Source organism: Haemorhous mexicanus, chromosome Z (assembly GCF_027477595.1).
Source record: "Haemorhous mexicanus isolate bHaeMex1 chromosome Z, bHaeMex1.pri, whole genome shotgun sequence".
In the NCBI taxonomy this organism is placed as follows: Eukaryota; Metazoa; Chordata; class Aves; order Passeriformes; family Fringillidae; genus Haemorhous; species Haemorhous mexicanus.
In genome coordinates this window covers 42077976-42093963 of record NC_082381.1, presented here as the reverse complement: position 1 = coordinate 42093963, position 15988 = coordinate 42077976, and the positions used below count along the sequence as shown (strand labels likewise).

Below are 15988 nucleotides of genomic sequence, written 5' to 3'. Positions count from 1 at the left end.
AGAAGCTCAATACATTTAGGAAAACAAAATATAGCAGAAGTAGCAGAAATGGTCTGTTCCAATTCCGATATTGTTAGGGGAAATATGTTTCCTGAAATTCCCCTTACCTGGGAGAGGGAAGGCAATTTGGGTCTGATTTATTTTACTCTCTTGCTTCATGTATCTTTGCAGACATGGAAGGCATCATACAATTATGCCATCAAACGTCAATTACCGTGCCAATATCTGGGCATTGAAAGAAGAAAATTGTTCCCATGTATTAGTGACCACTGCCTGTGGTTCATTACGAGAGGAAATACAACCTGGTGACCTTGTCATAATTGACCAATTCATTGACAGGTGAGTAAGAAGAAGGAAAAAGAGGAGAAACGGGGTTACACCATATAATAGCATGTTCATCTTAAATTAAGTTTTTGTAAAATAAGATGATAGCCTCAGTTCTTCTGTCAAAAAGTAAGATTCGTACAAGAAAATGTGATAGGAAATGGGAATGTGAATATAAAAAGTTCCATTCTAAAGACACAGAAGTACTAGGCTTTGAAAAATGGCCTTAAATGAGCTAAAGTGTAGCTCCATGGGAAGACTGTTCAGAAGTAAACGAAATCTTCCGTTCTCAGATGTGGGAGAGAAACATGAATAAAAGCACAGGCCATTCCAAGCTTTATAAAGGATCTGAAATAAGATATAAGATGGAGTGGTACAAGAAAGCATAGTAGGAGTCAGCTAGGTAAATATATGTCATAATAGTGAGATCCTGCAGAAAAGAGATAAATGCAGCACAATAGCAAAAGAGAGGAGGTTGTTTTAAAACCAGAATAGATGCTTACGTATCTTATTAAGGAACATAAGGAAGTAAATTTGTTTCCAAAGTCTCTGTACACCGGCCAGTCCTATCCTCCTTGATCATCTGACTAGAAAAATTCAAGCAAAGCTGGGGGCAAAATAAAGCTACATGTAAAGATCACCAGCAACACCAATAATTCAAATATCTGGTTGCACATTTAAAAGGTAAATTTACTTTTAATACTTGGAGGAGTATTATATCTTGAAGTCTTATTTTGGTATTCCACATAATTTTAAGTATTTAAAATGGCTTATGCAGCTTCATTGGGCATTTGTCGTGCTGCTGGTAGTATTTTATTGCCAACTGAATATGTAAACCTAGATTTGTTCCCTGCACTGCAGTGCTATTAAAATTTTGACTTGCTTTTTTTTGCATGTGTAACTGAAATGCTTTTTTTCTTGTAAGAGTAGGTTTTAGGTACAGTGTATCTAAATTACTATGTACCCTGCAGGGGCAAGCCTCATATAAAATGCTTCCTCTTATACTGGAGTTGATTTATGGGTGAATATGAGCTATATTGCTGACAATACTCTTTTTTTTTTTGTTTAGTATCGATACTGATTTATGTAGGAAAGATATTAAACAGACGTGCGGACATAGTTTGGATGATTGTGAGTCAAGCACCAGTTATTCTGACTGCATTATCACCTGGCAGACTCCTGAGTACGTGACAGGAGCCTCTATTTGCCATTGGTGAACCACACCTGGAGTAATGTATCCAGTTCAGGGCTCTACAATGCAATTTGGACATGGGCATTGTAGAGAGAGCCCAACAGCAGACTATGAAAATGCTAAAGGACTGGAGCATCTCTCCTAAGAGAAGAGGCTGAGGCAGTGGGACTGTTCAGCCTGGAGAAGACTATTCAAGGGGAATATCACTGATGTGTAGAAATACCTGAAGGGAGGGTGCATAGAAGAAGCCAAGCTCTGCAGTGCCCAGGATGAGAGGCAGTAGGAACAGACTGAAACACAGGAGATTCCCTCTGAGCATCAGTGAACACTTTTTACTGAAGGTGACTGAGTGCTGGCACAGGTTGCCCAGAGGGAAGGCAGTCTCCACCCTTGGAGATACTCAAAGCCGTCTGGAACAGGACAGCCCATTCTAGGTGGACCTCCAGAGGCCACTTCTACCTTCAATTGTTCTGTGAGCTCTGTTTTCATTTAGAGTTTATTCAGATGGTCACCAGTAGTAATGCTGTAGCCTATTTATGAGCAGTGTGTTGTTTGGGCAAGTAAGTTTCCGTTTTGATGTAGGCAAGTGGAAACTTGTTGTGACTTGTTTAATGACATCAGGAAACCAAAAAGCTTCTCAGAAAAGCATGTGAAAATGTTTCAGTGCGGAAATTTCTATGTAATATGAATTTTTAAATTATCCCTAACATGCACTTTAATTCAGAAAACTGATACATTGTAATAGTCTGTCTCTTTTGACAGCTGAATTTCTATAAAACAATGTTCTATGCCAGGGAGTGTTAGACTGCCAGGTCTTTGGAGATAGGGTCTGCATTTAGCCCTTCACAGCAGTCTAACAGTGATTGCTTTATATAACTATGTTGGCACTATGCCAACAGTGCTACCGATTGGAAGATATTTTCATGGGACAGAGTATTTTAGTTGTCCACCAAAGTCTGAAAATATGTAATTTTTCTGAAATACCTTCTAACGGATTTTTAGGGTCATGATCTTCCAAACAATGTTAATAGTCTTGGCAGGATGATACTGGTTAAATTTGCAAAAACAGTCATTCTCTTAAAAGGAATTCTGGCTTCTATATAGTGGTTATTCCCATGTCAGGCAGTACATAGGAAAGAAGTTGTGTTCTAGGTGGCAAGGCTTTACTCAGGCCACCATTAAAACAGTGCTTTCTGGTGTCCAGGTACCTTTTAATATTTGGTCTCTCTCTGTATATATTCTCAATAGGTAGAATTCCTATTCTCAATTCTCCTTATGGGTGTGAAGCAAAAAGAAGGAATAGTGAATAGGAATTGGAGAAGAGCTAGAACTCAGCAAAAAACTGTTGGCAGCTATTGTAATTTGCTTTCCTTGGGCATGTGCACTGTGAAATTAATGACAGGATTGCAATATAGGAGGAGTTGTGTAGGACTTCTGCCTAGCCTAGGTTTGATTTTCAGCGTGAAACACTGAATATGTGTAATTAGAACTGTATAAGATTTCCAAACTTTTGAGAGCCTAATTCTGCAGGTCATTACCACACCTAGTGTTTGATTCCATATGTAATCTCTGCTTTCTTTATGCTATTATTTTATGTATTTAAACAATAAAATATGCATTTCATTAAATAAATACAAAAATACATATATTGTGTTCTCCTTGCTTCCAAATCCAAGAATAACCACTTGCTACCATAGGCTGCAAAAGCTGTTTTCTTCTTTAAAAAGGCACTTTAAAAATATAGGATAATATTTTTCCACCTTTGTCTCCTGTTAGTTAATTGCAGTACTATTAGTCAGTTGACTACATCAGGCTAATTTAGGGCTTTAACAATACTTTCTGTTTGGTTTGCTGCTGATATTTGCTAGGAAGAGAAGAGCAAGACAGTAAATACTTGAATGACTGAGCTCAGTTGGGGACATGCAGAAAATAGTTTCCTGTAACAGCTGCCAGTTTTATTGTTTCAGTTCTCTGTGTCACAAACACAACTACAATTGCTGCAATATTGTCACACCTTGTAAATTTATTTTGTAGAATTTTCTTTCAGTGTCCCTGAAGATGCAGAGCCTACTGACATTGCTTTTTATATGCTTATGCCAGTCTGAATTTACATTTTGTTCTTTAATTACCAGTAGTTTGATAATTCAACACAACTGGAAGAAGAATGAAGGTGATGATGGAAATGGTAGAGGGCTCTTTGTCACAGATGAAAATGACTGGTTTGTTCATTTGTTTGAGTTGTGTTTTGCTTCCTAGTATCAGTCACAGTCAAAATTGCCAGAAAGTCCTGTGTTACTGTGATAAAACCAAAATGAAGGAGCAAAAGCCACCATATTGTCAGATTAAAAGTGTTAACTGTTGCGGCAGGTACAGGGGCTTAATGGGGTTTAACTTCCAGGTCAGTTTAAACTACAACAGATGGAGAAGAGAAATTATCTAAGTGTGAACACATGCGGTCTATTGCTCAAAGCAAAGTTCTTACTTAGTCCCATGCAGTTTGTATGAATGATGCTAAATGTAGTGTGATTTCTTTATGAGGCCATGTAATGATGTGGCCATTCTCTTCAAAGACCACAGAGTATCTGAAAGTCAGATATTAATATTTATGCATATGAGATCTTTACTTGGGCTTTTCTGACTTCTGAAAGTGCCTGGCTACCAGCATCTGAAATACCATAATGCAGGAAATGGATTGTGGCTTTTACCATTTCCTCCAACTCTAAATAATTAATTAGCAGACAAAATAGAAAAGTGGGAAAATTTGCATGTTTTCTATTTGCAGCTTTTCAGTATCCCATAAAGGAAGAATTAATTTCAGTGTTTCAACTGATTTTAACGGCTGTACATTTTCCAGATGTTTTTAATTTGTCCATCTCTTTCCTGTTTAATAATCTCATTCTTAAGAATTGGTGATTGGCAGTACTTCTCATTCTTAATGCATCCTATTGATGCATTTTTGATGCTTTTTTTTTTTTTTTGTCCAAACCTACTCTTAACATATAAATTGTATTTGAAACCTTCTTGTAAATATTTCCTTGTGACTTTACTGGGGAGCTCTTATAAAAAGTATTACCAGCAGATACTTTGTATTTCAACTCCAGTTTGAATTTGGCTATTGCTTTATTTTCTCCTCTAAAGCACAGTATGTGACACACTTCAGGGAAGAAGGGAGTGTCTGAGAACATTATTCCAGATGGTTTGCACCATCCAATTTTGTGGATTAGGTTGAGGCAGTGCTTTTGAGAGTAAAGTGGTAGTGGGTAGCAGTTCCATGTGTTCCAAAAGGGTATGCTGAATGGTAATTTCAACATTTGACCATTTCCATCCATTAAAAGAAGAGAGAAAAAGGATTCTTTTACTTGGAAGCTGGCACTGCAGGTGTGTGTGATCATTCTGAGAACATGAAGTTCTCAGAACATCCTGTTCCAAGGTTTTTTCTAGTTGAATTCACACTTCTTTCATGCTAGAAGCTGTTTCTGTAAACTCCTATCCTTTGGGATGTAGGAATGCAGTGATACAAACAAGTTCTATTTTGACTAGCCTGGTAGTTGAGATTTTATTCCTTCCCTTTCTTAAAGATTACTTATATGTTTATCCAGAGGTTACGTGCCTGACTAATAAATTAGCTGGTTGTTTTGCAGTAGAATCACATCACAATTGGGCTGTTTGTGTCATTTATGAACAAATCAGAGTTTCACTGTCTTGGTTAACAAAAGATTTTCATAATGAATTGACAATGGACTAGTGGAGTAACAGTTTTATAGTCTCCAGCTCAATTCTCAAAGGTTTGTACAGAGGCAGAATAGGATTACAGGTGGTCATAATATCATCCTCGTTTTTTCTTCTGCTCCCAGGAATGCTGTGGTTTTTTTAGTTTGTATCAATTTGTTGCTTTCTCTTTTTGTTTTCTCTAAGCAAGTTTTCTGCTTTTCTAGGACAACTAAAAGACATTGTACTTTATATGATGGACAACATTCCACTCTCTCAGGAGTATGTCATATTCCAATGGCTGAGCCTTTCTGCACCAAAACCAGAGAGGTTAGTGAATTCTGTAATACTATTAATAAATGTTGTTTTTATGGCACTTATTGGTGACATATTAGTCTAATTCTGTATTCTTAGAATACAGAGGCAATATGCACCTCTTTATCCTGTTTCTCAGATACATCATGGTATTGAGGACGAATGTAACATTTAGAAAGCATGGAAAGTAAAAGATCTTGTGTCTGTCTTCCTAAGTCAGTTGGCAACATATTTTCCTAGAATCTTAATAACAGAACAAAAAATCTTTATTTTAATCAAGTAACCAGCCAAGAAAGCAATGAAGTAAACAAAGCAGTTAGAATTAGAAATTAGTTCAATTTTTTTCTGAATAAAGCTGCACCTATGGTAGAGGCACTCTACATACTCAGATACTTAAACAAGTAGTGCTTTCACATTCACAAAAATAGCAGTATTGCATTTGCCCTTTTGTGTATTGTAAAGGTGGGTGATGGTGGAGAGTCAAGGCTTAGGATGTTAAGCATTGAAACAAGCCAAATTATATTTGCCATTTATTTTTAGTTGTTGCTCTCATTTGCATCTCTTCAAGATTTTCAGGCTTCTCAGACTGCAGAGTGTGAAACACTTCTCTATTTTTCAGCACCTTTATAAGCTTCTGGGAGGAATGTATCTGATTAAATATGTCACCTTAGAGTATTCCTAGAGTTGAGGAAAAAGGAAGGTGAAGATTGAACTGCATATTTTGTGGTGTTTTGGAATGCTCTGATCAGTAGCTGCAAGGAGGTACATTCTTCAGAGGAACAGGAGTACTTACAGAATCAGTCATAGTCATCTAAGAGATCTGCTCTCTGCAATCAAGACAAAACTAATTGTGAAGCAGGTGGCACAAATAACCAGAGCATGTACAAACATTTGGACTACTGAGATATTCTGCTCTTGTCACCAATTCGCTTCAGTGTCATTATGTGCTGTTTTTGTTAATTGGCCTCACAGTAGTTTAGAGATATCTGCATTGGGAATCAGGGTGTTTTACAATGACCTAAAGATATTCTAAGTCTTATGAAGAAACAAACCATTGCGTATTATACATGTGCATGCTTTTGCCCTTCTTTCAATTAGCAGCAAATTATGCCAAATACTTTGCATTTTTCTTGCAAAAAGAGCCTAGCTGCATGCTCTTACCAAAGATTAGTTGGTATTTAGTTGCTTTCTACTGTGAGCATGATGTCATGTCGCAGGAGATGCAAGGAGTTTATTACAAAATGGATTAAAAAGTGTTATTACTTTGGTGATTGGCAGTACTTTTTTTTTTAAAAAGTAAGTACTCATACATAAGACATTTCCTGAGACTGCAGGAGGCAGTTTTCTTTTGATTGTTAAATAGCTAGAGATGTTATTTGAGTTTTTCATTTTTTGAAAAGCCAGCAGAGAAATGTGCCTTTTCAAACTGAGAAAAAACATTTAGGTACTTCCCAGTCTCACATGCGATCATTATCTCATTAGTTTGTGCATTCTAATCAGCCTGAGAGATGTTTTAAAGAATGTGTGGGTTTAAGCTCTTTGTGAGACTGAGAAGGAGTATTTCACTTCATTAGAAAATACCAGATAAAAGTTATTTAAATTTTTTCCTGAAACTATGTCTGAAACTTGTTGGGATAATTTCAACCCAGTTTATCCCAGTTCAGAGGAATTTCATACATAAGTGCAATAATAATAATAATTAAAAAAACAAAATTGTGATTGTAACATATTTAAGGAATTTTGCAACAAAACATCTGAAACCTTCATATTATATTGCACTTGGGCAAATACATGAAAATTATCTGGTTTAGTTGGTTTATGCACTGTAAGTTAGATGATAATCTAAATGGAGTTGTATCTTTTTCTCACAGAAGTTTTGAGTAATATAGAGTATCTTGGATGTTGCTGCTTTTAGAAACAGAGGCTCAACACAGCAACCTATAGGCAGTAAAGCTGGAACTTCATAAAGAGTTTCAGAAAGATAATGCTCACCTGTGGTTATGTCATGTCAGTTGGTCTGTTGATTTATTAATAATGTAATTAACTGGCATTCTTCTAAACATATATTCAGAATTAATAGCATCAATAAACCAAAATATTAAGTGTGATTAATACTAGATCAAATTACAGCAAGAATGATTCACAGAATATTAAGGGGTTGTAAAGGGCCTTGAAGATGTTCTTTACAGCTGCCACTGCCATGTGCAAGGGTACCTTCCACTAGAACAAGTTGCTCAAAGCCTCATCCAACCATGCCTTGAACACTCCTAGTGTTGAGGTATCCACAGCCTCCTTGGGCAGCCTGTCCCAGTGTCTTACCACTCTCACATTAAAAAAATGTCTTCCTAATATCTAACTTGAATTTCCCCTCTTTCAATTTGTGGCTGTTATTCCTTGTTTTATCACTACAGTTCCTGACAAGGAGTGCCTCTCCACCTTCCCTGTAGAACCCTTCAGATACTGGAAGGTTGCTATGAGGTTTCCCCATAGCCTTCTCTTCTTCAGGCTGAACAGCCCCAACTTTCTCAGCCTGTCTTCATAGGGGAGGTGCTCCACTGCTCTTATCAATTTCGAGGCCCTTCTCTGGATTTGTTCCAACAGTTCCATGTCTTTCTTACAGTAAGGACCCCAGAGCTGGATGCAGTGTTTCGGTAGGGTCACCAGAGCAGAGCAGAGGGGCAGAATCCCCTCCATCACCCTGCTACCCACCCTGCTTTGTATTCAGCCCAGGATCCCATTGCCTTTCTGGTCTTGGAGTGCTCATGGCTGGGTCATGTTGAGTTTTTCATCAGCCATCACCCCCAAGTCCTTCCCGGCAGGGCTGCTCTCAGTCACTTCATCCAACCTGTAGGTGTGTCAGGTGTTGCCACCCAGGTACAGTGCAGACTTACCTGTTTACACACATCTGCGGTGGCAGATGCGGGTGGTCCAGCTCTATTTTGTTGTGCTGCTCCACAAAATCCACACACAATCCGCTGATCTACATGCCAGGGACAAGGCACCCTACAAGGTCATGTAACACACTTGAGCTCTTGCTGCTTGTTGCATCTGTTTGTGTTGAGTGTAGGCTTCTCACAGTGTTTTGCAGGGAAGCTGCTCCACAGGGTATAAGTCATGACACTAAGTTGCTCCTGGTGGTGTCAGACTAGGTTTTTCACTGCTGCTGTGTTATGAAGGTCTCTCCTGGCCTACCACAATTTTTGGAAGTGCTTTTGCTTTCTTTTCTGTCTTTTATTTTTTTGTTGATGGCCATTTTAAATAGGTGGCACCATGGTTCCTTTCACTTTCCTATTCAGGACAGTGATGGGCATCCTAGTCCCATTTATCTAGGCCAGTATCCACTTATTCCAACTGTATCAACTGGCATTATCCAGGGTGATTACCAAGAGAGAAACTCAGGATTATTCTGACATATATGAGGTTCTTGTTAGAACTAAAAAAGCTGATAGGAAGTTGTCTTGGTTTGAAAGACTAGGGAAGGCAGGAGCCTCTCTTGGAATGGAGAATGTAAACCCTTTCCCTCTGAATTATTATAATTTTGAAATTAAGGGGCTCTCAGGCAAAAGGGTATGGGAATAGGGATAACAGTTCATTCCTGCTATGTGTAATACACCAAACAAACCGCAGTGCCTACGGCATTAACACCAAACAGAACCCAGGCCCGGCCTTCTCGGCCGCGGCGCTTTCCCCCTGCTGCAGTTCCGGGCCCGGCCGGCAGGGGCGCTGCTGCTCCCGGCGGGCGGGGCAGGTGCGGTGACTCCCCCCGCCTGCAGGGGGCGCTGTGGCGCGGGCTCGGGGAGCGCGCCGCGATGGCGGCTCGGACCGGGCGGCACGGCATGGGGGAGAGGCTTCACTTCACAACCCTGGGACAGCCCATCCCGGTACCCCAGCAGGACTCTCAGGAGCATGGAGCCCACAGCAGAAGAAGCAGGACCGAGCTGGGCTCTGACGGCAGCAGTGAATTGCCTTCCCGAAGCAGCAGTTCGGACCGTCCTCCTCTGAAGCCGCAGAGCAAAGTCGCAGAGCCGGAGAGCTAGCAGCTGCCCCAGGCCTCCTTTACCTGCCCCACTCCCCTGAGCCTGGCCAGGTCTTTAGTTTTTCTTCAGTACCCTGTTTTTTCCCTAAGTTCTCAGTTGTTAAAATTTCCTAGCAACTTAGGAGAAAAATTCTGTAAGTAAAAAGGAGCAAAAGGAAGGAAACCTAACCCCCAACAGAATACATGATGTATGTCCGGTATACAGCTCAGCCACTGGCGTGGGAAAATGCGGTAATAATTTCTGCACAGATTCCCAGGGTACTCTTTGAAGTATGTGCTTGTAAAGTTTTACTTTCAAAATATAAATTTCTTACTACTGTTTTCACTGGCTCAGCCCCACCATGTGATAATGTAGTGCTCAGTGGAATGCTTTTACCTGCAGTTCTGCCTGCAATGTAGGCATGGTCTAAATGTGCAAAAAATTCTGTTTCCCGGTCTTCTTGGTCTGAATTGAAAGCAGTAATCCAACTGATACTAATAAAATCAGATGAGTTCAAGTTCATCCCTGTTGGTAGACTATTAATTTTCCTTGTTGGGTGAGGAAAACAAAACTCATCTTTGGTTTTGGACAGCTGTAATCATATGAAATATGACTGCTCTGTATAAAGCTAACTTATTTTCTGTGCAAGTTTATGATGGAATGCAAAGGCAGTGCACGAAGGGAATAATTTCCTTTCTTCAATATTGGCATGTTTTGCAGGTTCTTATTGAGACTGCCAAGAAGCAGGGCCTCCAGTGTCACTCCAAGGGGACAATGATCACAATTGAAGGCCCACGTTTCAGCTCTCGAGCAGAAAGCTGTATGTTTCGCAGTTGGGGAGCTGATGTTATCAACATGACTACAGTGCCTGAAGTGATTCTTGCAAAGGAGGCTGGAATGAGTTATGCTAGTATTGCCATGGCAACAGATTATGACTGCTGGAAGGAGCATGAAGAAGCTGTGAGTGAAACTTTTTTCCTCTGGTGTTGCCCTGAGGAATTTGAATGAGAATGTGTAGGTTTTGATCAGAGATGACATCTTGCACTAAGTCTGTTCTTAATTACATTAGAATCCCTGAGTTATTCTTGATGAATTATTGTGAAAGTAAAAATAGAGTCAGTTGTTGCTATTACGTTCATTTTCATGAACTTGCCTCACTACTAGCAAACCTTTTGTTTCCTGTTGTCTGAATCAGGGGGTCTGTGAGTATGAGGCTCATGAATTCTGTGTGACTTGTCTTCTTTGTGACTGTGATTGGTCTGATGATTTTCCTTTTGCAGCTCTGTGCAAAACAGTATATATGCTTTAGTTCTCCTATTTGTTTACAATACACAAGTATAAACCATAAACACACAGAGGATAAAACGTTTGCACTATCTAAAAAGACTGATATTCTAAGGCTTCACTTTTACATTTCTGAGTTAAATTTATTTGGGTGTTTAAAATGTGTGCCATCAAAATTGAGAGACACCACTCAGTTGTACTGTATTTCTAGGTTTCAGTGGATAAAGTTTTAAAGACGCTGAAGGGGAATGCAAATAAGGCTACAAGCATACTCCTTACTGCCATACCTCAGATAGGCTCCATGGAATGGACCAGCACCCTGCACACTCTGAAAGTAAGTACGCAAATGAAGATGACGAGTACCAGGGACAGTCTATGTGTGTGCACACACAACACAGGGGTATGTTACAGGATGTTTTTGTTTGAATCAAAATGTTTCAGAGTAAATATTTCAAGAAACCAAATTCATTCAAGAAGGGTGGACGGATTCTACACGATTCTTGCAAGTTTTGTTGCCAAGATCTAGCTTCAGTTTTACAAGAAGTCTTGGAAAAGGTTGAAAAAACCAGATAGCTATATATGGTTGATGAAGTGAGACATCAACCATAAGATGTTCATAAGATACAAATAAATGAGATACAAAATAAGATACAAATATATGGAGTATCCAAATGAAACCGTGATCTTGCATCTTAGCACAAAGAAGAATCAAGTCGAAGAGACTGAACCAAACCAAAAATATTATGTTCACTTTAATATGTAGAACAGGAAGAGTCTTAAAAGGTATGGGTAATAACCAACTTGAAATTACTAGAATTGTGTTCTCCATAGGTTTTAAGTCTAAGGTGCATGAAAAAAATTGGAAAAAGAAAAATATTTCAAAATATATTGGGGAGGGAGTTCTTAAGGATAATTTTTCTTAGAAGAGGTTTACTTATGTTTTTTATCATCTGTATTTCACAGGCATACTTGAGATTCATTTGCAGATATAACAAAGAGGGGAAAAACAATGTTAAAACAGCTGGGGAGTCTATCCAGCTTCTCAACAAGCTTTTTTTGGCTGGGTTGAGATAAGGGCCAGGAGGAGTCACTCATCAAATACTGTCATGAGCAAAACAGACTCAGCTTAGAGATATTAATTGAATTTATTACTAACAAAATCAGAGCAGGATAATTCCACACCTGGCTTCTATGAATATTTAAGAATTATTATCAAAAATGCACTCAACATATAACAGTTAGAACAACGAAAAACTACTTAACTAAACAGAAGAAAAACTCTACACTTAATCTAAGGTACAGTCATTACACAGAACCAAAAAGACAAATTACACAAAAAACCCACCTCTAGATTTTCACTACAATTACAATACAAATTTCCCACTATCATTCTACTTTATTTTGTGATTTAATACTTGTTTTGTCTATTATTTCTCCCAATTAATATCCTTATCTCAAAGTCCTCATGTTTTCCTGCATTCTCCACCAAAAATGTTGCAATTTTGACACTGGCCAAATGCCAGTGCACCCATGAAAAATCATTCACTCATGCTTCTCTGCTATAGTTGAGCAGAGAAGGGAGAAAGAAAAAGAAATTAAAAGGCTCATGGGGTGAGATAAGGATTGGGAGAAAACACTCTAAGGGCAAGACAGACTCAAAACTTTAAAAAGTATAAAGAAAAAATTATTAACAGAATTAAAGAAGATAGCGAGAACTAAAACCTTTAGAAAAGCTTTCCTCCTCTCCCCCAGCCTTTCTTTCCTTCCCACCAACAGCAAAGAGAGACAAAACATGGGGTTTTAGTTTTAGAGTTTGTCACTTCTAAAAATCTTCAGTTTGCTTAGGGAGGGGAGTTTCTTTTGCCATGCCACCCCGTAGACCCTTGCTACCAAATCCAGGCCATGCAAACCCAATACGTCATATCAGTGATTTTCATCTCCAGTTTAGTCAATGTCATGAAGGGAGGGCATAGTCAGTAAAATGCACCTCAGCCACTTCTTAAGCATAAATGACCGGGTCAGGTTTGTAGAATTCTAACTCAAATTCTTGAAATTATTCTTTTGCTAATTCTTTACTGAAAAACCTACTTTTCTTTAGGAGTGCCTGAATTATCTTTATGAATCTTCCTCACCTGGTTATCTGAAACAGTTATTTTAATATTCCCTCTGTACATATGAGGGAGGTAACTGACTTTTTCCTTTCCCTTTTGCATTTGTTAGGAAATTGTATCATTGAATGGATAAGGGAGGCACCAAAATCACTATTGCTTCTTTTCTCTAATCCACTGAAAACATTTTCAGAGTGGGACTGCATTTTTTAATGCAGATGCCTAGCTATACAGCAAACTCAAGAGTTTTAACAAATAATATTAAGTGTGCTAGATATTCCTCAGGCACTTTTTTTTCATACAGCATGAAAGGAAGTTGTTCCCAAGTATATTATGCTGCTTATGTACTGATGAATCTGCCTTGGTTTCTGGCCGGTATACTTCGGTGAGCAGTGTCCTCCTGTGTTCCTTTTTGTGATTGTCTTGAATCTTCTTGAATTGGGAGTGAAAGAGAGCTGGCACTACATTTGCACTATTCTTCTTTAATGAACGCCAGCTGTTCTTCCAGTTCATTGTCAAGTGCTTCTTCCAGCTCAGTCCCCTAAATACTGAAAGAAGAAAATGTGATGCCCCAGAGGAAGGTGCATCATGATGCATCAGGTCCTAATGTCACTTCTTAATTCTTTTTCTCTTAAATATCTACTGCCTCATATCAGTGATGAATAATGAAATAGTTTCACTTACAATTCTTAGGTGTTTATGTTCTTTGCAGACAGGTTTGAGTGATAGTGTACTGAGAAAGAGAGTTGATCTGAAGGCACTGGAAGAGTTGGAAACAGGCAGTGGGGATTGAAATTTTATAGCAAGAAAGTAGGAGCCACAAGAGTTAATGACTTGAAAGAACAGAACTCTGGAATAGTGAGAAATTCTGAAGCTCCAAAGGCCTTGGAGGCTTCCTTTAATTTTACATAGGAACATCAGGAAAGGCTACAAATGTTCCTATTTGGGGAATTCAGTGGTGATAAAGCAGAAGAAGGATTTGTGTTAATGAATGAGAGAGGCAATTTTGCAGGGAAGCAAAGAGAAAGATACATATATGTGCCTCTGTACAAGTATGTAATTGAACGAAAAAGAGTTTTTAAAATCTATTGTCTTGTATTGTACTACAGTATATTTTATAGTGTGAGTTTTGAAGGCCAGATGATGAAGTTTTTGAACTCTTTTGGAGCTCTTTTTCTAGAGCTTGAAGGCAGCAGCTCTTGTATGCGCTGTGGAAATGTGTTAAGGAGCACAGACAAGGAGAAGGCTGAGTAAGAAAGACAAGGAGCTAGTAAGACTGCAGCTTGTACACTCCTATCAGTGACAGAATATATCCAAGCCATAGCTGTGTGTATCAAATGGGCAAATGTCTGGTTTAATGTTGGGGAAGCTTGTGGAACAGTAAAGCTCTACATAGACACAGTTTTTCTTCTCCAAGATCTGTAATCTGTCTGCTTGACAGGAGGAACTTTACCTGGCAGGAGAAAATGTGCTGTCAGTCTCTGCCCACCGTTATTTTTCTGTCTCCTTGTTTGGAAGTATTAATTATTAATCCCAGATCAACGCACATGCCAGTGGTGTCACCTCTGAATCTCACTGTAATTTCAAGGAGAGACTTCAGTGTTGAAACAAAATGTCCAAGGACTGTTTTTTGGATAAAGGATAGGCTGCTTGCTAGCCCTTCTGTTTACTGTATCATTTAATCTTTGATATGTCAGTGTGTGTAAGGTACTTTGAAAGTTATTATTTTTTAACTGTCTAAGATGAATTTAGGCCAGTATTTCATGGCTTTCTTGCTGTAAAGAGATAATTTTCCAGTGTCAGGTTTATGCCCTCACTCTTTCAGTACAGGATATGACCATGTGCTATTTATGTCACGTCAGGAAACACAGATAATGCTTTTGATGACAGTTGTCCAAGTGATTTCTGGTTGGTGTCAAAGAAATTTCTGGATAGGCTGTTCAGTCATGGGTGATATACAGCTGGATATGCTGTTAACTGAGGAGAGTTGTTTAGTGAGGTGATAATTACTGACAGTTGTTGCTGTAATCTTCATGAAATTGTGGCAATCAATATCCTATGAGGAGCAAGTAAGGCAATTAACAGTACAGGTTCAGATGAGCAGGGCTGGAGTTCAGGCGAGCATACTTGTTTTCAATCAATGAATTAGTATGTATAATCTCATAGGAGACTGCTCTGAAGAGTCAAGGAGTTCCAGAAAGTTGGCTGGTCTTTAAGGGCAGCATTCCAGCCCACAGAAAGACTTTGACTGAACAGGAAACAGCTCTAGTGCAAAAATGCAGCAATCAAGGGTTGGAAGCAGAAACAAGCTGCAAAGAGAGAGCCCAGATGGAAGTGCAGGTATGTTAGGGATGCTTTCAGGACAATGGGATCTTGTCTATAGTTGACAAGATGTCAAAGTTGGAAGAGATGTCAAAGGCAGCAAGAACTGCAGCCAAAGCACTGATAACAAAAACTTATCATGTAAAACATGGGCTCATTGTCCATAAAGTAAATAAATTGGTGGCAGCAGACAATTTCATATGTTTCAAGACTTTTTTTTTAATCTTTGCTAAGAAAAGTATGAGTTAGAAAAAAAACTGTTCTGTTGAAAAGAATTTTAGCTCATCATAACTGGGAATTGAACTCGGTACCTTTATTACATTACAATAAGGGTCAACTCCATGAGTATCAGAAGAGAATCTGTACTATAATGGTAAAAGGAATGGTCTGTTAGAACTGATTATTTTTTACAGTGTGGCTGTAAAAAGATCAGCTTGTGGTAAGGTGTCAGAGCTTTTGTGAGTGCTCCTTAGGTAAATTTCTTGACTGTTTGGGGAAACCTACTGGTACTACCTGCCTTTTTCTTGAGCTTCCGTACTAGCCTGTGAGAAATGTATTTGTCAGATCTCTGATACAAGGAATAATGCTGTATTTTGAGACATGTGGTAAGTGAGTACTCTGGGATAGTTTAGATTGGGTAAGGTAGCTGTAGATGTATTTCAATACACTTCATCAGGGAGTCACTTGGGCATTTACGTGATTTGACAAGTAACAAGTTG

At 38.8% G+C, this 15988-nt stretch overlaps 1 protein-coding gene across 1 annotated transcript in view; it reads left to right on the top strand.

Moving 5' to 3' along the window:
• Positions 1 to 15988, top strand: part of MTAP (methylthioadenosine phosphorylase) — a 32833-nt gene that overhangs the window by 15188 nt on the left and 1657 nt on the right. Inside the window, exons 4-7 of the mRNA XM_059873734.1 lie at positions 172 to 339; positions 5452 to 5554; positions 10276 to 10515; positions 11051 to 11173. Coding sequence (XP_059729717.1) covers positions 172 to 339; positions 5452 to 5554; positions 10276 to 10515; positions 11051 to 11173 — 634 coding nt within the window. The remainder of the gene's footprint in view (positions 1 to 171; positions 340 to 5451; positions 5555 to 10275; positions 10516 to 11050; positions 11174 to 15988) is intronic.